The sequence below is a fragment of the Podarcis melisellensis genome (genome assembly GCF_964234715.1).
Source record: "Podarcis melisellensis genome assembly, chromosome: 2".
Taxonomy (NCBI): Eukaryota; Metazoa; Chordata; class Lepidosauria; order Squamata; family Lacertidae; genus Podarcis; species Podarcis melisellensis.
In genome coordinates, this window is record NC_138529.1 from 105,266,668 (window position 1) to 105,294,100 (window position 27,433).

Consider the following 27,433-nt stretch of genomic DNA (forward strand, 5'->3'; position numbering starts at 1 on the left):
CTTGCCAACAAAGGTCCGTATAGTTCAAGCCATGGTTTTCCCGGTAGTGATGTATGGAATTGAGAACTGGACCATAAAGAAGGCTGATCTCCGAAGAATTGATGCTTTTGAATTATGGTGCTGGAGGAGACTCTTGAGAGTCCCATGGACTGCAAGAAGATCAAACCGATCCATTCTGAAGGAAATCAGCCCTGAGTGCTCACTGGAAGGACAGATCCTGAAGCTGAGGCTCCAATACTTTGGCCACCTCATGAGAAGAGAAGACTCCCTGGAAAAGACCCTGATGTTGGGAAAGATGGAGGGCACAAGGAGAAGGGGATGACAGAGGACAAGATGGTTGGACAGTGTTCTCGAAGCTACCAGCATGAGTTTGAGCAAACTGCGGGAGGCAGTGGAAGACAGGAGTGCCTGGCGTGCTCTGGTCCATGGGGTCACGAAGAGTCAGACTTGACTAAACCACTAAACAACAAAAACACAGGGCAACCCCCTAATACCATAAGAGCCTCATGACCCGGAAAAACTGTCTGTGGAAGCAGACAAACGCCGGCTCTCTCAGCCTTTAAAGCAAGATGAGCGCCGCAACCCCAGAGTCGTTCGTGACTAGACTGAATTGCCAGGCGTTCCTTTACCTTTATTCCTGGTAGGTCTCAGAAGGTGCTTCAGGATCAATCAATATGATTTTTTTAGAAGAGCCTCAGTGATAATTCAGGGGTTCGGTTGCATGTGCTATGATGAGCCACATGTTTAAAGCACCAATATACTGCTTCAACCGTCATAGTTTCTCCCCAAATAATCTTGGAAACTGTAGTTTGTTAAGGACCCACGTACCTACGGGACCACCTCTCCTGCTATGCCCCACTAAGGACCTTAAGGTCCACAAATGACAACACTTTGGAGGTCCCAAGTCGCAAGGTGGTTAGATTGGTCTCAACTAGGGCCAGGGCCTTTTCAGTACTGGCCCCAACTTGGTGGAACGCTCTGTCACAAGAGACCAGGGCCCTGTGGGACTTGACATCTTTCCGCAGAGCCTGCAAGATGGAGCTGTTCTGCCTGGCCTTTGGTTTGGACTCAGTCTGACCCTTATGTTTTCCCTCCCCTTACGGTTTTGATCCATAGGCTTTTAAAATGAGGCTGCATTTTAACCTGTATTTTAAATTGTTCCCCCATGTGTTGTTGTTTTTTTTCGGGACGTGGGTGGCGTTGTCGTCTAAACCACTGAGCCTAGGGCTTGCCGATCAGAAGGTTGGCGGTTCGAATCCCCGCGACGGGGTGAGATCCCGTTGTTCAGTCCCAGCTCCTGCCCACCTAGCAGTTCAAAAGCACAACAAAGTGCAAGTAGATAAATAGGTACCGCTCTGGCGTTTCGTGCGCTGCTCTGGTTTGCCAGAAGCGGCTTAGTCATGCTGGCCACATGACCCAGAAGCTGTACACCGGTTCCCTCAGCCTATAGAGCGAGATGAGTGCCGCAACCCCAGAGTCGTCCGCGACTGGACCTAATGGTCAGGGGTCCCTTTACCTTTATTATGTTTTTATTGTAATTTTACTGGTGTTAGCCACCCTGAGCCCAGCTCTGGCCGGGTATAAATAAAAATTATTATTATTATTATTATTATTATTATTATTATTATTATTAAGGGTGCTTGGAGTTGTTAGGAGACCCCTATTCTCCTCACAGAGCTACAATTCCCAGAGCGGTTTAACTGTCAATCCCTCTTCACAAACACCCGTTAGCCCTGCATATAGCACCTTGATGGCCCTGCTCGGCCTACATGGTTGAAGGCCCTAATGTTTCTGAAGGCCAGTTGCTGGAAATGGCAGGAAAGAGGGCTCTTGCGTTCGGATCCTGCTTGCGGGTTTCCCATAGGCATCTGGTAGGCCACAGTGAGAACAGGATGCTAGCCCAGGTGGGCCACTGGCAGGCTCTTCTTTCCACATAAAAAGGACAGCTCAGAGACTTCATCACCACGTCGCCCATCCTTCCCATTTCCAGAGAAAACTGGGGAGAAAAACAGCTCTGTACATAGATCAAGATTTATTCACTTTTATTCCCCTAGTCTATTTTATTCACAATACGTACGTACAAGTTCCTGCTCACTTCAGACACAGCTGGATCAGAAACACACAAAAGGTGAGGACAGCCTACCACCAAATTCTTGCTAAACCCACACTTGGTTTCCTCTAATCAGTTTGCTTGGTTGGATAGTGTTCTCAAAGCTACCAGCATGAGTCTGACCAAACTGTGGGAGGCAGTGGAAGACAGGAGTGCCTGGCGTGCTCTGGTCCATGGGGTCACAAAGAGTCGCACACGACTAAACGACTAAACAACAACAGCAATCAGTTTGCTGAGAGTTGCTGCCATCGGTGAGAGACCTCTACACGCAAGGTGTGCCCTCCTCCTGGGGGGAAAAGCTGTTCTAATTTCTAACATCTTTCGAAAGGCTGTTCCATCTCTTCAAGATGATGGATGGGGCGGTTGGAGACACTGCAAAACTGGCTGTAGGGGACACACAACCCACTTTCACCTGACTGTGGGGGCATCGTGGGAAGAAGGAAGGACTTGGAAGAGATGCTCCTGGACCACTTCTTGGTCCAGCTGGAAGTGACTGAGGAGGCATTATAGCCTGCAGTTGCTAAGCAACTGCTAAGTGCTCCCTTCAACATTTGGCCTTGAGAGCAAAACAGTAAAGGGACAGGAAACCACAATGCACAACTCCAAAGTCCCAGTTAAGGAAGGCAGGTACAGGACAGTGAATGGCCTTTCTCCAGTGCTCAAGTATGCAGGGTTGTCCCTTCTTTGGAATAGCAGATATGACAGGTTTAGATCTCCCTTTAGTGTGCTGGACTTTCTCCTTGGAAGTAAAAAGGATGGGAATTATGAACACTTTTGCATCAGCTTTCGATGCAAGCCCCTTTTATTGTCCCTTAAGCAGCTGCTTGACCTGCAGTGGTTAGGATACCAGTGATGCTGCAGAAGTGGATTTCCCGCATTAGCAGGGGGGTTGGACTGGATGACCTCTGAGGTCCCCTCGAACTCTATGATCAGGCGGTAGCAATGCTGTAACTCCATGCCATGAACAGCTTCATGTGGTTGGTTTTGCAGGAAAGGGCCAAAGGTCAGTGGCTGAGCGTCTGTTTGGCAGATTCCAGTTTCGATCCCTGGCACCTCCAGGTACGGCTGGGAGACCCCGGCCTGAAACACCTGGACAGCTGCTGCCAGTCAGTGCAGACAATACTAAACTAGATGGACCAATGGTCTGACTCCCATGTTCATCTGTTCTGATTATTAAGCCTTCATTAAAGGAACAGGAGCGAAACAGGCTGGCTTATTTTTCTGGCCTGTTGCAACCCTAAAAGATGAAATCAAGTATTGAAAACTGGCCTTTTGCTTCCTTACTTGGGCACCATGTATAATCTTAACACGCCTAAAAGTCAACTCTTTGAGACCTTGGCTGGGGTTTCTTTCCCCCAGGAAAAACCTCTGATAGCAGACGGCATTCCGGTCAAATGAGGTCAGTTTGGTGTATACAGGTAGTAACGTTACAACAAGAGGTGTGGGAAGTGGTACAACGCAGGAAGAAATTGGGGGCGCGGGGCGTAGATATTCCCCAGGATACCGAAAACAGGTTCTTAACAACGTCCAGTATGAAATCATTGTGCTGACACAAGGAACAAAACGCACCATCACCACCCAAGTGAGATTCAAGGCAGTCCAAGGTCTTTTTGTGAGAGGTGTGTGTGTGTGTGTGTGTGTGTGTCTGTCTGTCTGTCTGTCTGTCTGTCTGTCTCAGGTAATCCTATGCAGAAAACTATCAAGGTGGTTTTGCAGGTAAGACTTTTTCCTGCCTTGTTATTCCTGCTGTTTCCCATGGCACCAAGAGTGACAGAACTGCCAACCTGTTTCCACCAGCCTCTTTATAAAGGGGCATGGTGGCGTCTTACAAAGGGGTACAGAGCAGTCTGCTTCAGTTGCTCCAGTGGGACTGTTTTATATGGGAATTGCTCAGCTCCACATAATATCCGATCCCTCGCTACAACATCGCTCTGGTCTACTTCTTTATCTAATCTACCCGCCTAATCTATTACCTCCCTCACAGCCCAATCCAAAGTCCATTGAAATAAAAGTTGGAGATTTGACTTAACTGTTGCAACAAAATACAGTGGTACCTCGGGTTACATACGCTTCAGGTTACATACGCTTCAGGTTACAGACTCCGCTAACCCAGAAATATTACCTCAGGTTAAGAACTTTGCTTCAGGATGAGAACAGAAATCGTGCTGCGGCAGCTGGAGGCTCCATTAGCTAAAGTGGTGTTTCAGGTTAAGAACAGTTTCAGGTCAAGAACGGACCTCCGGAATGAATTAAGTACTTAACCCGAGGTACCACTGTATAGCCCTTTGTCTAGGGCTCTAGAAGGTTGATCACTAGCAGTTCCACTTCAAAGGATCCGTAGAATCATAAATAGTAGAGTTGGAAGGGCCCCCCTCCTTTGATAATCCTCACAGAACTCTAGCCCAATGATGATGATGATAATAATAATAATAATAATAATAATAATAATAATAATAATAATAATTTATTATTTATATCCTGCCCATCTGGCTGAGTTTCCCCAGCCACTCTGGGCGGCTCCCAATCCAGTGTTAAAAACACTACAGCATTAAATATTAAAAACTTCCCTAAACAGGGTTGCCTTCAGAATGGTTGCCATTAATTTGATTTTGAATTGATTTTAGAATGAATTGATTTTAGAATGCTGTGTTACTTTTATTGCTGTTAGCCGCTCTGAGCCCAGCTTCGGCTGGGGAGGGCGGGATAGAAATAAAAAATTATTATTATTATTATTATTATTATTATTATTTAGTCCAACCCCCTGCAATGCAGGAATATTGGTAATGGCTTAGAAAGATCTTGGAGAGCAGGAAGCTAGGCTAATGATACATTCTGCAAAAGGTAAAGCTGGACTGTACTTATCTGAAGGATGGAATCCACATTTATGCATATAGAAAACTAGGATGCCAGGGAAGAGAGTTTAGCCTAGTCATTCCCCTGATCTGCTAGCTTTCATGGTGCAGGGATATTTATTCATGATAGACATGAATAAAGACATGGAACTTCTTACTTGGAGCCTGAAGTGTTAAAAGTCCAGGAGGACACTCTACCGTGTTCTGCTGATTGTATAAACTAGTCCTAAATGTCTATGGTTGCTATATTTTAATGCAATTAAATTAAAGCACAAAAACTTATGAAATGTTGGCAATGACAGCTCAAATCACATTTGCCTGGAATGGCCATGGAATAGAACGGAGTCTATCCATGCTGGAAAGCAAAATTAGAATGAGGAAGTAGAATGGATTGTACCACATCACTCTGGTGGTGGGGGGAGATTTTTGGTTATGCCTTTTTAACAGGGGACGCGTCAGTACAGTGGTACCTCGGGTTAAGAACTTAATTCGTTCTGGAGGTCCATTCTTAACCTGAAGCACCACTTTAGCTAATGGGGCCTCCCACTGCCGCCGCACGATTTCTGTTCTCATCCTGAAGCAAAGTTCTTAACCTGAGGTACTATTTCTGGGTTAGTGGAGTCTGTAACCTGAAGTGTCTGTAACCCGAGGTACTACTGTACTACAAACTTAAAACGGGTGAACAAGCACAGCTTCCTCAACAGACCTTGGCATTCTGCAAGGGGACAAGAGGTCATCACCTCCACAAAACTTCAGTTTCCAAAGTCGCCTTGCTGGGGAAACTGCTTTGCAACTCGCTTCATTTTTTAGCTAAAATACACCCATGGATCAAAACATTAAAGGGGCAATTTTCCCCACCCCTTGAATCTGGATCTTGGTGGCAGGGATAGGAACACTGGTGGGAACAGAGCAGCCATCTTGCCCTTTCCACAGGGCTCCTGTGCAGCGGCACCATCGGATAATTTTATACTCTGCACTTCATGAACTTATGTGAGCCCCACTTTTGATGGTCACATGTATCATTTCACTTGCTTCAACCAACCCTGCCATGGCTGAGGGAACTCTTCCTCATTCTGCTGAGCGGAGTCCTAGAGACCTGGCCCCAATCCTGCCTTGACACTGCTCTTGTAAATGGAACGGCCGCATGACAGTCAGCAACTCAAGTGGGTTTACTCTGAGTGGGACTAGCATTGGTGACAACACCATATTGACAACTGAACTGGGATGAGTGCCATTTGCGTTTTCCACCCTCAGGAAGAAAAATAATTTAGGCCAGGCCCGTTGGAGGCAAAATATGACTTGGGCAGGGCTGCATATCCAGAGTAGCTAACATATGGCCCTTCGGAGATGTTGATGGACTACAATTCCCATCATCCCTAACCATTGGCCATGCTGGCTGGGGATGATGGGAGATAGGAGTCCAACAACATCTGGTGTGTGTGTCTGTCACTGTTTAAAACAGGTTTCCTCAAACTCGGCCCTCCAGATATTTTTTGGCCTACAACTCCCATGATCCCTAGCTAGCAGGACCAGTGGTCAGGGATGATGGGAATTGTAGTCTCAAAACATCTGGAGGGCGGAGTTTGAGGAAGCCTGGTTTAAAGCCTTCTGTACCACAGAAATGGGACTCTTGTGAATTTCCTATTGAGGTCTTCCAGATGTTGTGGGACACCAATTCCCATCAGCCCCAGCCAGCAGGGCCAGCAGTGAGGGATGATGAGAGTTGGAATCCAACATCACCTGGAACGCCATCCATCTGTGTCCTACGTGACTTCCTGTGGTGCTGGCTGCCACCCTCCTCTTCCTACATTGGCTAGGCCTGGTCCAACCCTTCTCCAAATCCTCGCCAAAGACGCTCTTGGAAATAAAAAAACTGAATATTGTGCAGTCGCAGAATCAGCTTTGCAAGCCTTGTGCGATTTTCACGATTTGTTCTGGTGAAGAATTGCCTTCCTTTTTTTCGTGCTGCTGCGACTGTGCCTTTGGCCTGGTGTGCAGATGCGCCCAGACCATCTCCAGCCCCCTTTTCTCTTCCGCAAGGGCTACTTGAAGCACAAATCACACAGCTTACCCTCAGGAACGGAGGAGCCAACGGCAGCCACCTTGAACTCAAAGGAGAGCAGCTGCAAAGCAGCGGTGGCAGGTGAGGAACATACTGGGCAAGGTCAGGTGGGTGAAGAAAGCTTCTGGATTGGACAGAACGTTTTCGCAGGCAGAGATTTTTGCCTGATGTAAAGATCAGTGGGACCTGAAACTCCACCTATGCTTATGCTGACCCGAATCGGTCCAGTAAGGACGCCACGGGTTGATTCCAAAGTAGTGCTACGCAATTGCTCCATCAACGCAAGGATTTTCGCTTGCGCAAAGTAATGTTCTCTTCCTCTCTTCGCACCCCCCTAAAATTGCTTTAGGGGGCCTCCCAACTCTCCGGAGAAATTTGGGAAGAAAAATAATAATCAATTTATTATTTGTACCTAACCCTGCTGACCTGAGAAGGGGTGCGCAGTGGCAGGGAAAAGGAGAACGCCGCACAAACCCTCCTGCTAACGGAACGAGAGAACGGGATACCGCTCCATTTTACTTCCTTCGTACCTCCAGAACGCAAAGTGCACCCACCCCTACCAATGGACTTTGGACTGGGCCTTTACACCTAGGGAAACGACACCTGGGAAGCACTGAACGTCTGCCGGCCAAGGGCAGGGCCCCCGTCCGACCCCCCAGCACAAAGCCTAGCGCTCTCGCAGCCGGGCGAACCGGCCTCAGCACCTTAGCACGGAACAAGCTCCTTGCGCTGTGTAGAAGCCGGCATGAGGACAGTCTCCCCTGCCCGGTGGGCATGGCTGCGGAGGTGGCGGTAGAGATGTTCTGTGTCGCGGAAGCGGCGCCCGCACTGGGGGCAGGGGTACGGCCTCTCGCCCGCATGTGTGTGTTGGTTCTTGAGCAGAGAGGAAGTGGCGGAGGCGGCGCAGGGCTTCCCACAGTCCCCGCAGGCCCGACCGGGAAGCGGGCCGCCGTCCGGTTCGAGGTGGTGGGCGTGCTGGTGCCTCTGGAAGTGCAAGGTGCTGTTGAAGCTCTTGCCGCAGTCTGGGCAGACGTGGGGCTGCCCGCCGGCATGGGTGCGCTGGTGTCGGTAGAGGTGGGAGGTGCGCCCGAAGCGCTTGCCGCAGTCCGCGCAGGAGTAGGGCCTCTCGCCCGTGTGGATGCGCCGGTGCCTCTCCCAGTGGGAGCTCCAGGTGAAGCTCAGCCCGCACTCGCCACAGCGGTAGGGCTTGTCGGCCGACAGGTGCAGCCGGCGGTGCTGAGCTAGCTGGCCCCGCGTGCCAAAGCTCTGCCCGCACTCCCCGCAGCCGTAGGGCTGTTCGGCGGTGCCGTGCAGCCGGCGGTGTCGGGCCAGCTGCGAGCGCCCGCCGAAGCTCTGCCCGCACTCGGCGCACTGGTGGCTCTGGTCCCCGCCCATCAGGTGCAGCCGCTGGTGCTTCACCAGAGCCAGCCCGTCGGCAAAGGCCTTGCCGCACAGGGTGCACTTGTAGGGCTTGCGCCCGCGGTGCGTACGCTGATGCTGGTCAAAGTGCAGCGTGGTGCTGAAGCTGCGCCCGCAGTAGGTGCAGATGTAGGCGCGGGTGACGCTGGCCGCCGCACTGGTGCCGTGCGTGCGCTGGTGCCGGTAGAGGTGCGAGCTGCGGCTGAAGCGCTTGCCGCACTCGTCGCAGGGGTAGGGCTTCTCGCCGGTGTGGATGCGCAGGTGGCGGGCGAAGTGGGAGCTCCACGAGAAGCTCTTGCCGCAGTCGCCGCACTGGAAGGGCAGGCGCCCGGTATGCAGGCGCTGGTGGGTCACCAGCTCTGTGTTGCGGCGGAAGCAGCGCCCGCACTCGGCGCACTGGTAGGGCAGCCCGCGGCTGGGCATCAGGGAGGGGGCAGGGGCCGGCGGCTTGGCACCGGCGCTGGCGTGTGCCCGCTGGTGCCGGTAGAGGTTGGAGCTGACGTTGAAGCTCTTGCCGCAGTCGCCGCAGCGGAAGGGGCGCTCGCCCGTGTGCGTGCGCCGGTGCTTGCTGTAGTGCGAGCTGCAGCTGAACACCTTGCCGCAGTCCTCGCACTCGTAGCCCTTCTGCAGGACCATGAGGGGAGGCCCCTCCCGCGCCAGGACCTTGCCGCCCCCCACTTGCTGCACCACCCTCCAGTGCAGGCTCTGGCAGTTCCCGGCCTCCAGCTGCACCACCGCAGGGCTGTCGTGCTGCTGGACATCTTCCTCGTCGCTCTCCTCCTCCTCTTCACTGCCCAGTCCCTCGACTGCTGGGAAGAAACAGAGGAAAAGAAATCTCCCTTAGGACAGTCGGCACATTGAAGGAGCAGGCAAAGGTCAAGGAAAATATAAGCCGTGCTAAGGATTCCTTCAAAATTCAGCTTTCAGGTGGTGGTGGTGGTTATAATATTATTATTATTATTATTATTATTATTATTATTATTATTATTATTATATTAATACAGTGGTACCTCGGGTTAAGAACTTAATTCATTCTGGAGGTTCATTCTTAACCTGAAACTGTGCTGAACCTGAGGTACCACTTTAGCTAATGGGGCCTCCCGCTGCCACCGCGCCGCCGGAGCACGATTTCTGTTCTCATCCTGAAGTAAAGTTCTTAACCCGAGGTACTATTTCTGGGTTAGTGGAGTCTGTAACCTGAAGCGTCTGTAACCTGAAGTGTCTGTAACCCGAGGTACCACTGTATTATCATTATTATTTTCCCTTAGCCACACTGGGCGGCTTCTAGCATATACAGAAACACAATAACATTAAAATCTTCCCTATACAGGGCTGCCTTCGGGTGTCTTCTAAAAGTTGTGTACAGTGGTACCTCTTGTTACGAACTTAATTCGTTCCGGAGGTCCGTTCTTAACCTGAAACTGTTCTTAACTAGAGGCAGGCTTTCGCTAATGGGGGCCTCTTGCTGCCACTGTGCTGCTAGCACACAATTTCCGTTCTCATCCTGGGGCAAAGTTCTCAACTCGAGGTACCTCTTCCAGGTTAGCGGAGTTTGTAACCTGAAATGTTTGTCATCTGAGGCGTTTGTAACTCAAGGGACCACTTGGTTCTTTAACTTAATCCGTTCCAGGAGTCCGTTCGACTCTCGAAACCATTCAAAAACCGAGGCACAGCTTCCGATTGGCTGCAGGAGCTTCCTGCACTCAATTGGAAGCCATGGAAGCTGTGTCGGATGTTCGGCTTCTGAAAAACGTTCACAAACCAGAACACTTACTTCCAGGTTTGCGGTGTTCAGGAGCCGATTCGTTCGGCAACTAAGCCGTTCAGGAACCAGGGTTGGACTGTAGTTGTTTATCTCCTTGACATCTGATGCGAGGGCTTTCCACAGGGCTGGCGCCACTGCTGAGAAGGCCCTGTGCCTGGTTCCCTGTAGCTTCACTTCTCATAGTGAGGGAACCGCCAGAAGGCCCTTGGAGGTGGGCTGGAGGATGGGGGCAGAGATGCTCCTTCAGGTATACAGGGCCAAGGCTTCTGGACCTCATGACTGCCGATTTTGGACTTTTAGGGAGCCAGGCAACTATGCAACTTGATCCCCTGCCCCAGACTTTCCTATGTATTGATAAATGTGATAACCGAAATCTTAAACGATTCAGAAACAAGGTTGAAGGAACAGGCACGTCATAAAAAGGAATGCTCCTGAATCCATCGCTATTGCTGGTTTCCCAAGCGACCTCAGCAGCTAGGAGTGCCTTTTACCAGCTTTGTGTGGTGTGGCAGTTATGGCCAAGCCTTAGCCACAGTAGCATGGGTAACCTCAAGACTGGACTACTGCAATGGGCTCTGGGTGGGGCTGCCCTTAGAGTTGTTCCGCCACCAGCAGCTAGTGCAGAATGTGGCAGCCCGGCTGCTAACACACCTCCGTGTTTCAGATATAGGTGGGTAGCCATGTTGGTCTGCCATAGTTGAAAGAAATTTAAAAATTCCTTCCAGTGGCAGCTTAGAGACCAACTAAGTTTGTTATTGGTATGGGCTTTTGTGTGCATGCACACTTCTTCAGATACACAAAAGCTCATACCAATAACAAACTTAGTTGGTCTCTAAGGTGCTACTGGAAGGAATCTTTTTATTTTGTTACACCTCTCTGTGACACCTTTGCCGAAGGAACTGATTTGGCTGCCAAAATGTTGCCCGTCCAAGTTTAAGGTTTTGCTTTTAGTATACAAAGCCACATAACAGCTTGGGACCAGGGTTTTTAATCGTCATGTGATCCATAAATGGAATAACTAATTAACTAAAAAACAGTAGCAATAACGAGGTGCCACCTTTCTCCAGGTGCAAGGCAACAACAGCGCAACCAAAACTCAACAGGGCACTAAACGTTAAGTGGCTCGAGTAAATGAGCCAAGTGAGATATTTCAGGAGAGGGCAAAAGAACAGGAGGGCCCAACGCCAACCTGCCAAAGAAAAATATCTCCTTTACCCTAGGTAAGGTGTCCAGTTAGATCTCAGGCGCAAAAGAAAACCCATCAATCAGCCTTCGTCTCTGCAGTACCATTGTTTGGCCTGGTCCATATTCTCACACTTCTTGCCTCCAGGAGACTATGGATGAAGAGAATCGGTTGGCCCTGTCAAAGAAAAAGATTGGGGTCCACTGAAAGTGCACTACTCACCTAAGGTGGCTCTTCGGGCATTCTCCCTGTTAATAGATGCCGGGACACAAGTTTCCTCATCTTCTTCTACCAGGAAAATCTCATTGGGCTTGGGACTTGCAGGTCCTACACAAAGAAGGAAAAACAGGCTATATCAAAGATATGATACTTCCGCCTTGCTTAATACCGTGCTATAAGACCATATAATACTAACTACTCTATTCTGAACTTAAAAATGGAAAGCGTAATGCTGGTGGTCAACAAAAGAGGTTTAAAGGCTGTCTCAAGGCAATTTTTAAAAAATGTAGTACAGTATAAACACTAACAATTGGGAAACATTGGCCTGCGAGCGCTCCAGTTGGAGAACAGCCTTTACCAAAGGTGTCATGGGCTTCAAAGTGTGGTGTAGTGGTTAAGAGCGGTAGTCTTGTAATCTGGTGAACCGGGTTTGCTTCCCTGCTCCTCCACATGCAGCTGCTGGGTGACCTTGGGCCAGTCACACTTCTCTGAAGTCTCTCAGCCTCACTCACCTCACAGAGTGTTTGTTGTGGGAGAGGAAGGGAAAAGAGAATGTTGGCCGCTTTGAAACTCCTTAGGGTAGTGATAAAGCGGGATATCAAATCCAAACTCATCAAAGACGCTCAAACTCAGGACGCAAGGGAGAAACATGCTAAGAGGAAGGCACGCTTGGCAAATCTACACTGTGATCAACTCCCACCCGGAAACCAATGTCCCCACTGTGGAAGGACGTGTGGATCCAGAACTGGCCTCCACAGTCACTTACGGACTCACTGTTAAAACCGTGTTTATGGAAGACAACCTTACTCAGCTACGAGTGATCGCCAAAGAACACAAAGAATACCATGCTATAATATATATTATTGGTTTTTTCAAAGTGATCATCAAAACACAACTCCCCCATCTAACGTTAGTGCTGTGCTGCTTTGACCTACCCTCTTCCTTACACCAAAACAGCAGCAACAGCTATAAACCACTTGCTGACCCACCGCAAATTTGTGTGATTTACAGGAATAAAATTGCTGCCGAGGTGAGGAGCAGGAAGGAGTGGCTCTCGTCAGCCCCAAGCATCATCAGGGAAGGTGGGATTTGTCATCTAATCATGGGTCTCCCATTCCTGGGCACTGTGTTCATTTGTTTGGATGATGCATAACCGTTTCTGAAATCTGAAGCCAACCCATTATTTTCTATCACATTTTCACTTTTGGGCAGGCAGTCCTGGGCTGCCTGAGAGCCCACAATGGGTGGGGCAAATTTTCGCAAAAAGATTTCCATTAAAGGGTCACAGAAGAACTAACCACCTTCCCCCATATATGCCCAACTTGACTCCTTTGATATATGGAAATGACACTTTTAGAAGTGCCATATAATGTGAGTGCCACACTTGCGAGGAATCAATCCTTCAGTGTGGAACTCCCTGCCCACTGATATGAGGCAGGCACCTTCACTATACAGTCATACCTCATGTTATGTTTGCTTCATGTTACATTCTTTCAGGTTACATCCCACGGCGACCCAGAAGTACTGGAAAGAGTTACTTCTGGGTTTTGCCACTCGTGCATGCACACAAGCACTAAATCGCGCTTCATGCATGTGCACAAGTGCCAAATTGTGCCACGCACCTGCGCAGATACGGCACTTCAGGTTGCGCTCTTTTCATGTTGCAAACGGGCCTCCGGAATGGATCCCATTCGCAAACAAAGGTACCACTGTATTGTTTTCAGCACCTGTTAAAACCCTTTTTTGTTTAGCCAAGCCTACCTACGCATGTGGGACGCAGGTGGCGCTGTGGGTTAAAGCCTCAGCGCCTAGGACTTGCCGATCGAAAGGTCGGCGGTTCGAATCCCTGCGGCGGGGTGCGCTCCCGCTGCTCGGTCCCAGCGCCTGCCAACCTAGCAGTTCGAAAGCACCTCCGGGTGCAAGTAGATAAATAGGGACCGCTTACCAGCGGGAAGGTAAACGGCGTTTCCGTGTGCGGCTCTGGCTCGCCAGAGCAGCGATGTCACGCTGGCCACGTGACCCGGAAGTGTCTCCGGACAGAGCTGGCCCCTGGCCTCTTAAGTGAGATGGGCGCACAACCCCAGAGTCTGTCAAGACTGGCCCGTACGGGCAGGGGTACCTTTACCTTTACCTTACCTACGCATGTACATTTGACATGTACTTTTAAGGTTTAATATTATTTTGTAACGTATTTTTAACCGCTCGTTTTATTTATATTCTGGATTTTCTTTTAGGCCAGCCCTGTTTTTGGCACCTGATTTTACTGTTATTTCTAACGTATATGTTTTGTTTTAAGCATACCACTTAAGAGGTTTTGGTGATCAAAGGGTATATAAAACCTATTAAATAAATATAAATATATAAAAGCAGTTATGGCTGCCTTTGTTATCTTCCCATTTGACCTTGCAAACAAACAATTTTTTTTTAAAAAAAACCCATACAAGTTCAAAATTTAAATAAGTTTATGTACTATGTTAAGGCGAAGATTCTAGTTACTGCACTAATTCTTCCAAGAGTTGTTGGCACTGTTAATTACTTACTGCCTTCTAAGTCACACTGCAGCTTCCGAATAAGCCTCCCCTACAGGCACAACTTGGAGGATGCTCAGAGACTCTTCAGAACATGGGTAGGCAAACTAAGGCCCGGAGGCTGGATACGGCCCAATCGCCTTCTAAATCCGGCCCGCGGATGGTCCGGGAATCAGCATGTTTTTACAGGAGTAGAATGTGCCCTTTTATTTAAAATGCATCTCTGGGTTATTTGTGGGGCATAGGAATTCGTTCATTTCCCCCCAAAAAAATATAGTCCGGCCTCCCACAAGGTCTGAGGGACAGTGGACTGAAAAAGTTTGCTGACCCCTGCTTTAGAACATGCAGAAAGAAAGAAAGTACAGTGGTACCTCGGGTTATGAACTTAATTCGTTCCAGAAGTCCATTCTTAACCCAAAGTGTTCTTAACCCGAGGTGCGCATTCCCTACATAGGCCTCCCGCAGCCCCGGAAGCGGATTGCGTTCGTATCCTGGGGCAAAGTTCGCAACCCAGGACACCTACTTCCAGGTTTGTGGAGTTCGTAACCCAAAGCATTCATAAGCAGGACTGTTCGTAACCCGAGGTACCATTGTATTGCTTCTGGGCTCTGCAACACGGCCTGTTTTAGTTGGGGATCTTCTGAAGGAGATACTTACTCAGTGCCACCAGACTGTCACAGGTCTCCTGGTGAGTTTCCCTGTAAACGGGCTTCTGATTCGGATCTGCAACTAGCCACGCATCCTCCATGATCCGATGCCAAGCCAGGTCCTAGCAAGCCACTGGCTCCTAAAAACAAGACAATTGTTCCATCCATGAAACACACGTGTAGCCCCTTGCTAAGCTAGTATTCTCCTGCTTGATCGAGCCTAATAACCAGAGCAGAGTAGTGATAGCACATCAGTCTAGTGTTTAATGTCAGTTTGCAAATTAGCCTCTCTCTTTTTAACACACACACACACACACAATATTGAGCTACTGCCTTGTAATTTGGTCTCAAGAGAGTCAAAGAGAGAATGCTATAATTATTTGTGGGAGTAAATTATATCTGGAGTTCAAACACCGGACCAGACTTTGGGCTCTATATTTTCCTAAAATAAATACCACTGTTAATCTACACATAATTATTGTGGAATACCTCACTTTACCTAAAAGTGTGTCAGGTATTGAGTACAATCTACTGCTCTTTAGCCATCCTGACTCTATGGCAGAAAAGTTAGCACCTTAAGGCAGTGAACACCTACAGCCTTCTAGATGTTGTTAGACTCCAACTCCCATCATCCCCAGTCCAGTGGTAAAGGAATGATGGGAGTTGGAGTCCGACAACATCTGCAGGGAACCAAATTCCCTATCCTTGACTTTGGAGGTAGGCATCTATGACACCCCTTGCACTGATCCAGCTGCCAGGATGTCAGGGTTTCACACGCATGGGCACTCATCACTTGCTAACTGTGGATAGCCATCCGGTGACGACTTGTGTGAATAAATTCACACATAGAATTTCCAAGGCACCTCGCATGACCTCAAACACAGTCAGTTTGCACAGACAGCAGGAGATCTTTATATTCATGATAACCGAGTGATGGAGAAATAAGGGAATGCACATGTCTGTGTTAACCAGCCCTTAAATCCTCCTGCATTTTGGAAACCAGTTTCCTGACTTTTTTAAAAGGGACTGTCATCATCAACCATAAGCAAACAAGGACCATGGTTACAGCATACATTTAAAGCGCCACAATGCCACTTTAAACAGCTTCCCCTGGGAATCGTAGTTTGTTAAGGGTGCTGAGTTATTAGGAGAGCCCTTTCCCCCCACTCAGAGCTACAATTCCCAGAGTGGTTTAACAATCAATCCCTCTTCCTAGAGAGCTCTGGGAAATGGCACCAACCCACACCTATTGTGACCTTCCAAGTATCTGACAACTTCTGTAGTTGCAGTTCCAAACTGGAAACCCAACCCACGAGTTGCTGTTGGATCCATCAGCCCCAGCCAGCATGCCCAATGGTCAGGGATGATGGAGAGTGCAGCCGCAGATCCCCAGTCCATTTGTGGCTGCGCTGCACGGAGCTTTCTACGCCGTCAGCAGCAAGAGTTGGGACCATGGAAGGAGGGGAGATCTGCGATATCTGGAGTTCCAATACACAGCCAATTGCAATTAGACTTTGCTATGCATATAAACTCCCTGGAAAAGACCCTGATGTTGGGCAAGATTGAGGGCACAAGGTGAAGGTGACGACAGAGGACGAGATGGTGGGACAGTGTTCTCGAAGCTACCAGCATGAGTTTGACCAAACTGCAGGAGGCAGTGGAAGACAGGAGTGCCTGGCGTGCTCTGGTCCATGGGGTCACAAAGAGTCGGACACGACTAAACAACTAAACAACAACATGCATATAAACCCTGCAAATCCCCCAATTTAGGATGAGATGGGCATCAACTCAGGGATTTCCCTCAAGCCAAACCTCAAACGTCCCATTTCAAAGGCTCCTCCATCCACTGCACAATGATGGATCTGGCTTAACAACATCTCCTTCCCATCTCAGTAAGATCCGTGAGGCGCATCCCTCTTATTCCCATTTCACAGAAAGGGAGAAACTGAGGCTGACGTGCCTAAGGCCACTCAAGCCAAGCGATTGCAATAAACACTGGCATACCATTTCCAAATACTGTAATATTGTTTTCTTTCTTCCGATTTTGTTTTTTAAGCGGAGATCTGAGGATGAATATGAATTTTATCCGAGCCTGTGGTTTTTAGGAGGAGACTTTACAACCCAAGGAGTGCGTGCGGCGGCAGCGGCAGCAGCAAAGCTGGAAGCTGCACAAAGGAGCTTTCTAGCAAGGCAAAGAGGATCGGCCCTGAGGGCAATTTTGTTTTGTCTGCGCTCATCTTTCGAAAGCACCTGGGAAACTTTTAGACGAAACAGAATCGCCCACCACCTTCCGCCCGCGGGGCTGATTGGTCCATTGTTCCGTTCGGCGACCAGGTAACCGAATCCATCCCTTCCGCGAGCGTAACAGGATCAGGTGTCAATTGTTTTTTTTTTTAAAGGAGCGGTTCTGGATCCAGCTACCCCACCCCATCTCCTCCCACTTCTTCCACCGCTGATCCACTGCCCCCCTCACCCCACGCGTCGACCCCAGGGGAGATAATGGGTGTCTTTCGCACGGGGAGGGGGAGTCACTTTCCAGCCCATCCTGGGATCGCCTGCAAAAAATGCATTTACCTGATAAGTCCGGTTCAGGAGCGAGGGTGGGGGTAGGAAAAAGGAGATCTGCAGATCCCGAGCCGGGAGTGCTGAATATAAATCTGCTCTGGGGTGCCGATCCGAACAATTCAAACAATGAGAAAGTCCCTGCGTGGCTCGCGATCTTTATTAGAGGCCGTTTCGTGGCGGCGCGAGGACCCCACCAGCCTTTTGTGACAGGGAGGGGGGACTCCCCCCCCCCAAAAAAGAGCTGGCGATCTGCAATGGAGGCAGCTCGGTTCCTGCGTGCAGCTTAGGAGCCGCTTGCAAGGACGGAGGCAGCCCCTTCCCACCACGATTTCTGGTCCTCTCCACCTCCTCCTGTCTCTCTTTTCTTTATGATTCTCCAATCCGCCGCCCGCCCCCCTTCCAGCCGCCTCCCCCTCCTCCCCGGAGTCTTCCTGCCTCCCCCTCCCCTCCTCTCCAGCATCAGATCCCAAGCACCCCCAGCCTTGCTCCTGCCCCTTCCTGTGTCCATGCAATAGCAAGCCGGTCGGCAACCGATCGCGGTTTCATTGTGGGGCTTGTGCGCCGTGGAAGATCCTGGGGTGAAATCTACCAGGGTGAGACCCACCCTGCTCCACTCCACTCCTCGCCAAGAATAAGAATAAGAAGAATATTGCAAAGGCTCTCACTCCTGAACCCTAAAAGGAGGAAGAGAAGGCACAGAGGGAACCCAGCCGAAGTGCAGTCAGGATGGGTAGGGAAGGGAGTGACTCCGGATCGGGCTCCGCTTTCGGGCCCCCAGGGTCGACGGCGCGCCCGGGGTCGGGCGCCTCCGATTAGAAGCGGACCCGGCTGCGGCAGAGACAGACACCGCCCGGTTCAGTGGGTGAGGCTGGCAGACTATATATATATATATATGTGTGTGTGTGTGTGTGTGTGTGAATATATATATTCACATCATTCTATGCTCAGTGGTCGGGCAGCTGTTTGGCGTGCAGAAGGGCGCGGGGTTCAGTCCCTGGCACCTCTGCGCAGGGCTGGGAATCGTGTCCCCCGCCTGAAAAGCTCTGGAGAGCCGCTGCCAGTCAGTGTCGGGGATACTGTGCTAGGTAGCACAAGGCAGCTTTCCATGAGCTTCTGCGCCTGTGATCCTATACAGACACAGAGACCTGATGTTGGATTAAGGAAGGGATCAGAAACATCTGGAAGAGAGCAACAGGCTCCCCAACCCTGATTTCTTTGGGTGCTACCCTTCTATTAGGTCGAAATTAAAAGGATGACAGTCGCTGATCTCCAGTTCCTTAAAGAGGTGTGCATGTGGAAGAAGGAAGCACAAAGGCAATTTGAAGGGAGTTTGGTGGCGACACCCTGACATGGTTGTTAGCGGCCTGGTTTGGGTGGAAGGATAATGGGCACCAGAGAGTGTTGTTTTTGCAAGAGTTAACGACACCTGCAAAAAAAGGTGGGTGACTGCGCCTTCTTCTTGTCCTCCAGGTGAAATGCTGCGGGGGCTATTCTGCATCCCAGCAACAACATGCAGGAGAACTATGAGAATGTGATCTCTCTGGGTAAGGCCTCCTCCTCTCTCTCCTATGACTAGGGAAGCACTGAGCCCACGCAGATCACCCACACAATTCAATGCATTCAATATTGGCATGTCCACATTTATAGCGTGCACAGCATCTCGCCTGTTAAACAAAGGGTGTCCAACATGGTACCCTGCAGATGTTGCTAGACTACAGCTGTATTACAGGGGGTTGGACTATAGATGATCCTTGCGATACCTTCCAACTCTGTGGTTCTGGTTCTGTTACTCCAACTTCCCGAATCCCCAGCCATAACTCCCCGAAGGCCAGGGATGGTGGGGATTTGTGGTCCAGCAACCTCTGGAATGCACCACGTTGGCTACCCCTGCTGGGAATCGATTTGTAATCTGTCTCATCATACCTAACATTTCCATTATTTGGGACGTTATTTCAAAAAGCGTTCTACGAATCGGAAACAACTTACGTATTAAATAAACGGAGTCCACTTCGCTTTTCCTCCCCTGTTTTTCCTCCAGTTCTGCCATTGCACAGATTCTGAAAACGTCTCCATCCAGGCCAAACCATTCATTTCATCTATGGCTCAACAGTAAGATGCCATTTAGAAGCCGTTAAGGGCCTTTTGTTGTTGTTGCTGCCATTAGTAGATTTCATACCAGTGCAAAGCATTTTTAAACCTCTTCCCGGAACTGTACCTCTTGTGAAATGGACAGGGGTCTTCTATAACAATGCTCAGCGCCCTTAACAAAAACTACAGCTCCCAGAATTCTTTGGGGGAAGAAGCCACGACTCTTTAAAACAGTGTCGTGGTTCTTCAAATGTCCAGGGTGAATGTGGCCCAGTGGGTGGAAGTGGCAGGCTCTTGAATCCTAAAGGGGGTGGAATGCCCCAGTTGGGAATTACTGTGTAACCAAAGCCCTGCCTCTAATTTCCTTTCCAACTGCATCCTCCCCCTCTCTTTCCGGCATGACCGCACAGCGGAGGAAATTGCAATCAGCTGGCCCCGGATCACCGCGTTTGCCGAGTCTCACAGAAGAAGAGGGTTGGCACCTGGTAAGTCAAGTGTCTGGAGAAGAAAATGGAGGCTGCGGAGTAGGTTGGTGTTGGAACTCCAACACCCATCAATCCAGCCACTGTGGCCAATGATCAGGGATGATGGGAGTTGTAGTCCATCAACACCTGGAGGGAACCAAATCCCCCTTCCCTGATGCAGAGCTTGCATCCATGTTCCTCTTGACCGCAGAAACAGGATACAGCAGAATTTCTGATCCTGAGGGTGCCTTGGCGTGATAAGGTGACCATGGCTTCCTGAGCGAGTTGTGCTTCCAGTGTAATGTGTGGTATGGAACTGCGCATCTCGCACATCTTGACCGTCACAACTTGTTGCAAATATTTGGAGGGTGGTATCTCACTGTGGCGCTGTGGGTTAAACCACAGAGCCTAGGACTTGCCGATCAGAAGGTCGGCAGTTCGAATCCCTGCGACGGGGTGAGCTCCCATTGTTCGGTCCCTGCTTCTGCCAACCTAGCAGTTTGAAAGCACATCAAAGTGCAAGTAGATAAATAGGTACCGCTCCAGCGGAAAGGTACACAGTGTTTCCGTGCGCTGCTCTGGTTCGCCAGTCATGCTGGCCACATGACCCGGAAGCTGTACGCCAGCTCCCCCGGCCAATAAAGCGAGATGAGCGCCGCAACCCCAGAGTCGGTCTTGACTGGACCTAATGGTCAGGGGTCCCTTTACCTTTTTATCTCACTGTCAGGAAGGTGAAGCTTCTCCTTCACATACTACAGAAGATCTTCTTCACTAAAGGTAGGGATGTGGGGAGCTTGTGTCCCTCCAGATCCTGCTGGACTCCAACAGCCCCTGACCATTGGTCATGCTGACCAGGTCTTAACAAAATCTGGAGCACCACTGGCTTGGTGAAGGGTAACACTGATCTGGATAGACCAGTGGTATCTGTTCTACTTTTTGTGCTTCTCATGGCATGATACTTATTTGTAGAGCTGTGGTAGTTTTCAAACTACGTCAAGAAACTTAAGAAGAGCCTTCTGGATCAGACCAATGGCCCATCTAGCTCAGCACCCTTCTTCTCACAGCAGCCAGCCAGATGTCTGTGGGAAGCGTAGCATGCAGGACCTGATAACCAGAGGCGGAGCATAGCCATCATGGACCCAGGGGTTTTTCAGTGAGAGGATAAGACAGGACCAGCCCTATCCTTAGGCAGAGTGAGACGGCCACCCCAAGTAGCAGATTCCGGGGGACAGGAAGCCACAGCCAAGTATTGGAAGATAGGGCTAGGTGTGCCCCACGCGTGAGTTGTCTGTTGCCTCAGGTGTGGGCAAATTTGTCTCATTCCTATAGGTGGAAATGGGAGGGGCCGAGGGGAACCACATTTTTTCTTCACCTCGGGCAGCAAAATGACTTGCGCGGGGGCCTGAGGCAAGCTATTCTGAAGGAAATGTCAAACCTTCCTTGAAATCTATTGCTGCTGAGGGGTTTTCTGTGGGGCCTGCTGTTAATAATAATAATAATAATAATTTATTTGTACCCCGCCCATCTAGCTGGGTTTCCCCAGCCACTCTGGGCGGCTTCCAACAATGATTAAAAATACATTAAAATGTCACACATTAAAAACTTCCCTGAACAGGGCTGCCTTCTGATGTCTTCTAAATGTCAGGTAGTTGTTTATCTCTTCGACATCTGATGAGAGGGTGTTCCACAGGGCGGGCGCCACTACCGAGAAGGCCCTCTGCCTGGTTCCCTGTAGCTTTCTTTCTCGCAATGAGAGAACCGCCAGAAGGCCCTCAGCGCTGGACCTCAGCGTCCGGCAGAACAATGGGGGTGGAGACGCTCCTTCAGGTATACTGGGCTGAGGCCGTTAATGCAGATGATAGGCTCAGTACGCCTGTTCTGGGTGGGGGCATATGAGCGGTCTGTGAGCCCTAGATACCTTCCAAATTGCTCAACAGCCAAATCAGGGTCTGCTGAAAAGAGAGACAGGAAGCAAGGAAGAGCAACAGAGGTCTTAAGGGAAAAGGATTCCAAGCAAAAAAACCTTCCCTTCAAAGGCCATTTGGCAGCAAGGGCCCCAACCACCTGTGAAGGAGTTGGGTTGAGCAACAACATGTACTTAAGGTCCCCCCCCCAAAAAAAATTGAGGTTCCCCCCCCCCCAGGAATTGCACAGGGAGAAGCAAGGTGGAGGGGTAGGAAATCAGATACAGATTTTATGGTTGCTAGGCAATTACCCTTTCTTTGCAGTTCCTCTTTAATTGCTTCCAGATATCCACCAACTTGCTCTGGGATCACACAGAGGAGATGATCTGCTGGGCTCGGGTCTGTTGTGGAGCCTCCATTGATGTCAGTGGCAAACTCACAACAGAGCAAACAATCCACTCAGCAAGGCAGACCAGGATTGCCCTATGTGCTTCTGTCAGCGGGCTGGAAAGAGATTGGGGCTGGTCTGGCAACCAAAGAAAACTGTGGGCCCAGAGGACAGCAACATGTGGGAGTTGCAGCCAAAGAAAGAAACACCACCCCAACAGCTTGCTGTGTGGGATGACTTAGGCCATTTTACAGATGGGAATACTGAGCCTGAAGGAGAGGGACTTGGCCAAAGACTTGAGCTGAGGTTTGAACCCAGGTTCCTACCTACCCCTTGCTCTCTCCAGCCATCCCTCTGGGTCTTTCAAAAGAGCAAGAAATGGGGAACGGTTAGCTGAGCGCAGCATAGCAGAGGAATACTTAAGCATGGTTTTACAGATTAACAAGTCAATACAGCATTTATAATCACATACAGTAATGTGACTTTTGCTGCAATGGTGAGGTTTAGCTTATTTTTTTTAGTTGCTGCTTTGCTCATTGTGTTTTCTGACTGCAATTGTTTTAATAGTTTTGTACGATTTATGCTGTAATTGTGAGGATGCTGTATTCTGTTATTGTTACTGATTTTTTGTAAGCTGCTTTGGGACTCATCTGAATGAAAAGCAGCATACAAATACAAATCAATCAATCAATCAATCAATCAATCAATGATGGCCATATGAGAAACATTGGGGAACCTCCGGCTTAAGAGCCAAATGTGGGGAGGGAGCAACACCTCTGCCTAGCCCTCTGGGCTCTCCCCAGACCACACTCATCTCTTCGCTCTCTCCTAGAGAAGTTTTGCCTTGTGTTGAACTCTTCCTCTTGCTTGTATGAATGGTGGGTGAGTGTAGAACTAGCCTGCTAAATAAAGGGAAACTTGACATTACTTGCTCCTCCCATTTTTGACTCTGGCCCCACCCAGCACTGGCACGTGGTCCCTGAAGGTTGCCCACCCCACCCCTTCTCCATGGAACTGAATGTCATCTGCTGGTGGGGTAACAGCAGGGGAGGCCTACTCCTTGCTTGGAGGCTTCCTGGAGGCATCTTCTTGCCCAGTGTGGGGTGGTGGGCCAGATAGAGATTTGGTCTCCCTCTCTTCTGTTCAGGAGGCGGTTTGGGGAGGAGGAGGGCAGGGGTCTGCCAGGAAGAGCGATGAGTTGTGGCTCACCCATGACGGCCTTTTCAATTCCCTTCTCCCAAGTTTCCTTTCCCAGACCTCAGCAGTTACTGGATTCTCTCGTTGTTCCAGCAGATGATGGGATGGTGAGTGAGAATGAGAACGGAAACGAAGAGGAAGAGGAGGAGGCACCGCAGGACGGAGAAGGAGAGGCCGGAGGGGATGTTGCCGTTGAGAAGGTGGAGGCCCAAAAGGATCTCCCACCGGAGAACACAAAGGAGCCTCTTGAGCCTCAGCTGAAAGCCAGCGAGGAAGGCCCAGACCAGGTGGCCTTGGATGAGCGGCCAAGGAAGCCCCTGGGGAAGAGACAGGCCAAGTCGACCATCCACCGCGCTTTCAAGAAGTTCTCCTCACGTAACCACCACCACCACGGCCTGCTGGGCCACACCAGTTGGTGCCACAGCTGCGGCAAGGGCTTCGGCTTCAGCAAGCGCTCACGGCTGCACGGCGCTGCCGGCCTGGAGAAGGCCTACAAGTGTGGCGAGTGTGGCAAGAGCTTCCGGCTGCACTCCACCCTGGCGACCCACCAGCGCCGCCACACCAGCACCAAGCCCTACCGCTGCGCCGAGTGCGGCAAGAGCTTCAGCGTCGGCTCGGCCTTCATCCAGCATCAGCGCACCCACGCCGGCAAGCGGAGCGGGCCCGGCCCAGCCCGGCCCTGCGAGTGCAATGTGTGCGGCAAGAGCTTTGGGCTCCCTGCCCACCTCATCAAACACCAGAAGCAGCACCTGGAAGAGAAGCCCTACAAGTGCCAGGAGTGCGGCAAGGGCTTCAACTGGAACTCTCACCTGGAGCGGCACCGCCGCATCCACACCGGAGAGAAGCCGTACGTCTGCGAGGACTGCGGGCGCGCTTTCGCCTGGAGCTCCCACCTGGAGCGCCACCGGCGGACACATTTCGGTGGGCTCCAGAAGGCCTCCTCGTGCAGCTGTTGCTTGGCCGCGGCACCGGCCAGCAAAACCAGCGCCAAACCCTACCGGTGTGATGACTGTGGCAAAGGCTTCAACAAGAACGCGGCCCTGTCCAAGCACCGCCGCGCTCACCATGCCGCAGAGAAGCCCTACGTTTGCCAGGACTGCGGCAAGAGCTTCGGTCTGAATGGCGCCCTGCTGCAGCACCGGCGGACACGGCACCCAGACAACTCAGCCAAACCATACGCCTGCAGCGACTGCGGCAAGAGCTTTGCCTGGAGCTCCCACCTGGACCGGCACCGGCGCATCCATGCCGGCGACAAGCCCTACCGCTGCGAGGACTGTGGGAAGGGCTTCTCCCAGAGCTCCCACTTGGAGCGGCACCAGCGGGTGCACAGGAGCGCTGAGCGCCCGCCATGCCGCTGTGCCGAGTGCGGGTTCGCAGGGACACGGCGGCAGCGCCGGCGAGGGGCCCTGCTGGCCTGCAAGTGCAGCGACTGCGGCAAGAGCTTCCTGTGGCGGCGCCCGGCCTGCAGCGAGTGCGGGAGGGGCGGTGGGGAGGGCGTGCGGCACCAAGGGACGCAGACGGGCGAGAAGCCCTACTCCTGCCTGGACTGCGGCAAGTGCTTCGCCCAGAACTCGGCTCTTGCCAAGCACCGGCGCATGCACACCGGGGAGAAGCCGTACAAGTGCGCCGAATGCGGGAAGAGCTTCGGCGTCCGCTCCAACCTGCTGAAGCACCAGCGCACGCACCTGGGCGAGAAGCCCTACAAGTGCGCCGACTGCGGCAAGGGCTTCATTCAGAAGTCCGACCTCACCAAGCACCGGCGCATGCACACCGGCGAGAAGCCATACCGCTGCGATGCCTGCGGCAAGTGCTTCAGCGTCAGCTCCAATCTCATCAAGCACCAGCGCATCCACTTGGGCGAGAAGCCCTACGCCTGCGGGGAGTGCGGAAAGGCCTTCATCCAGCGCTCCGAGCTCACCATCCACCAGCGCACCCACACCGGGGAGAAGCCCTACAAGTGCGGCGTCTGTGGCAAGTGCTTCAGCCGCAGCTCCCACCTCAACCGGCACCAGCGCACCCACAGCAACGGCAAGGCCTCGGCCGGCAGCGCTGGCATGGCCCACACCACACTGCTGGCTGCCAGTGCTGCCAAACCTGCCGCTCCCCTGCCCGCCTCGGCCTTCTCAGCCTCCTTCACTTCGCCTGGCCCCCTGCCTGCCCTGCCTGCCTTCCCTGCTTCTCCATCGTCCCTCCCGATCCCTTCTTTGGACCTGCCCTGGGCCCTGTCCTTTCCCTCCCGAAGCTTCCCGCACCCCTCCTTTCCTTCTCCTGCCCCTTCAGGGGCCCAGGCCTCATCTCTGATCAACTAGCTTCTCCTCCTTCCAGAAGTCGTTGGACTTTGGCTCCCCTCAGCCCCAGAACCAGCATGACCAGTGGTCAAGGGATGATGGGAGTTCTAGTCCAGCAGGATGGGGAAAGCTGCTCTCCTCACTCTGTTATTCTCCCTTTTCCGGAGGAACTGGGGCTCTCTTTTCCTTGATGACACAGTTCATAGGCTTCATGTTCCGCCCTTCCTACTCTCTGTTCCCTCTGATCAGGCCCCATAACATCCTCCCTGTTGCCTTCCTGCCCTGCTTGGGGGCTTCTTAGAAACAACTGGTTATCCTCTGTGGGGAACAGGATGGTGTACTAGGTGGGCTTTTGGTCCAGTCCAGCAGGGCTTTTCTTAATGCTCCTCAGCATGGCTTCAGGTGTTTGCCTCAGAAATAGGCCATATTCTGTTCCGTCCTTTTCTGCTCAGTGCCCTTTCTCAGCTGCCTCATCTTCTCAGCCAGGTTCTTCCTTGGCAGGAGACATTCCAACTCCTTTGTTTCTTACTCCTTTGCAGTCCTGTCCCCCCTGATCGCCGTCCATTCTGTTGCCCTCCATTTTGTTTCCCTCCATTTTGTTTCGCTGCTGTTGTGGTGTTCATGCTTGTGAATTACCCACTCTTGTGCCTCTTCCTGTCCAGAACTTGTTTTTCTCATTTGCATCGCAAATCTCTATGTATTTTCCATTTTATGCCATATATACAAACCCACATATTCACGTACCCAGTGCTATTTTTTCTAGAAAAAGAGGTGTCAGAACTCACCATGAACACCTCCCTTGTTCTCTTAGAATGGCAATGGTGCTGACCTGAGAGATCCTGGAATTGAGTTCTAGAGAGATGCGGCTGAAAAAAAGCCCTACATGCACCCAATCACCCACCCAAATAAATATGTGCCCATACACATCCCTCCTCCTCCTCCTCCTCCTCCTCCTCCTTCTTCCTCCTCCTCCTCCTCTTCTTCTTCTTTTTCTTCTTCTTCTTCTTCTTCTTCTTCTTCTTCTTCTTCTTCTTCTTCTTCTTCTTCTTCTTCCCTGCCCTTCACCCTAAGGTCCCAGGGTGGGTTACAACAATTAAACCACAATATTATTATTACTATTATGCAAATAAGGTTTTTTAAATAGTTTTCCAAAATTGCCCCAATAATAGCCAGATTATAATAATATCAATTAATTAAACCACAATTTTAAAATCAGTTTAAGACAACTTCACAATTGCAGGTCTAAGGTGTTTTCTTAAAATATACACCTCAGGTGTCAGAAGCCAGGTGTGTCAGGCATTCACCGGAAGCTGTACAGTGGACGCTCGGGTTGCGATCATGATCCGTGCGGGATGCACGTTCGCAACCTGCAGCGTTCGTAACCCGCAGTGGCACGTTTGTGCACGCGCGGGTTGCAATTCGGTGCTTCTGCACATGCGCAAAGTACAATTTAGCACTTTGCAGATGCGTGACCACCGAAACCTGGAAGTAATCTGTTCCAGTACTTCCGGGTTTTGGCGGGTGCGTAACCCGACAAAATGCAACCTGAAGCGGCTGTAACCCGAGGTATGACTGTATAGGGAAGTTTGCGGATGCATCTCGGTGGGCTGCGAGTTCCACAATTTAGGGGCTGCCACATAAGATGTGGCCCACCTGCCCTAAGCCTCGGAGGGTGGTAGAACAGCCAAGAAGGCTTCCTCAGCCAAACTTAACACCTGAGGAGATCTGTCGGGAAGGAGGTGGTTTTTCAGGTA

The 27,433-nt window shown here is 50.9% G+C and overlaps 2 protein-coding genes across 9 annotated transcripts; one reads left to right on the forward strand and one right to left on the reverse strand.

The window, feature by feature from the left end:
- Positions 1-6,112: 6,112 nt before the first annotated feature.
- Positions 6,113-17,731, reverse strand: LOC309364679 (uncharacterized protein). Of its 4 annotated transcripts, XR_014165868.1 has the most exons (5): positions 17,360-17,731; positions 14,796-14,925; positions 11,614-11,718; positions 7,119-9,252; positions 6,113-7,085 (listed from the first exon to the last, which is right to left on the reverse strand). XR_014165868.1 is itself a non-coding variant. In XM_081902436.1 (4 exons), the coding sequence occupies exons 2-4, from the start codon at positions 14,884-14,886 to the stop codon at positions 7,730-7,732; spliced, it is 1,719 nt and encodes a 572-aa protein (XP_081758562.1). In that variant the 5' UTR covers positions 14,887-14,918; positions 17,360-17,731; the 3' UTR covers positions 6,113-7,729. The 4 variants fall into 4 exon arrangements, 3 of the variants coding, with proteins under 3 accessions (XP_081758562.1, XP_081758563.1, XP_081758561.1); XM_081902436.1 differs by having other exon boundaries at positions 6,113-9,252; positions 14,796-14,918; XM_081902437.1 differs by having other exon boundaries at positions 6,113-9,249.
- LOC309364440 (uncharacterized protein) lies at positions 16,897-26,991 on the forward strand. Of its 5 annotated transcripts, XM_081901735.1 has the most exons (5): positions 17,838-18,212; positions 18,821-18,894; positions 19,849-19,923; positions 23,437-24,083; positions 24,486-26,991. In XM_081901735.1, exons 2-5 carry the CDS (start codon positions 18,861-18,863, stop codon positions 25,698-25,700), a joined length of 1,971 nt encoding a protein of 656 aa, XP_081757861.1. In that variant the 5' UTR covers positions 17,838-18,212; positions 18,821-18,860; the 3' UTR covers positions 25,701-26,991. The 5 variants fall into 5 exon arrangements, with proteins under 5 accessions (XP_081757858.1, XP_081757861.1, XP_081757857.1 ...); XM_081901732.1 differs by lacking the exon at positions 17,838-18,212 and adding an exon at positions 16,897-17,119 and having other exon boundaries at positions 23,437-26,991; XM_081901731.1 differs by having other exon boundaries at positions 23,437-26,991.
- Positions 26,992-27,433: the final 442 nt, after the last annotated feature.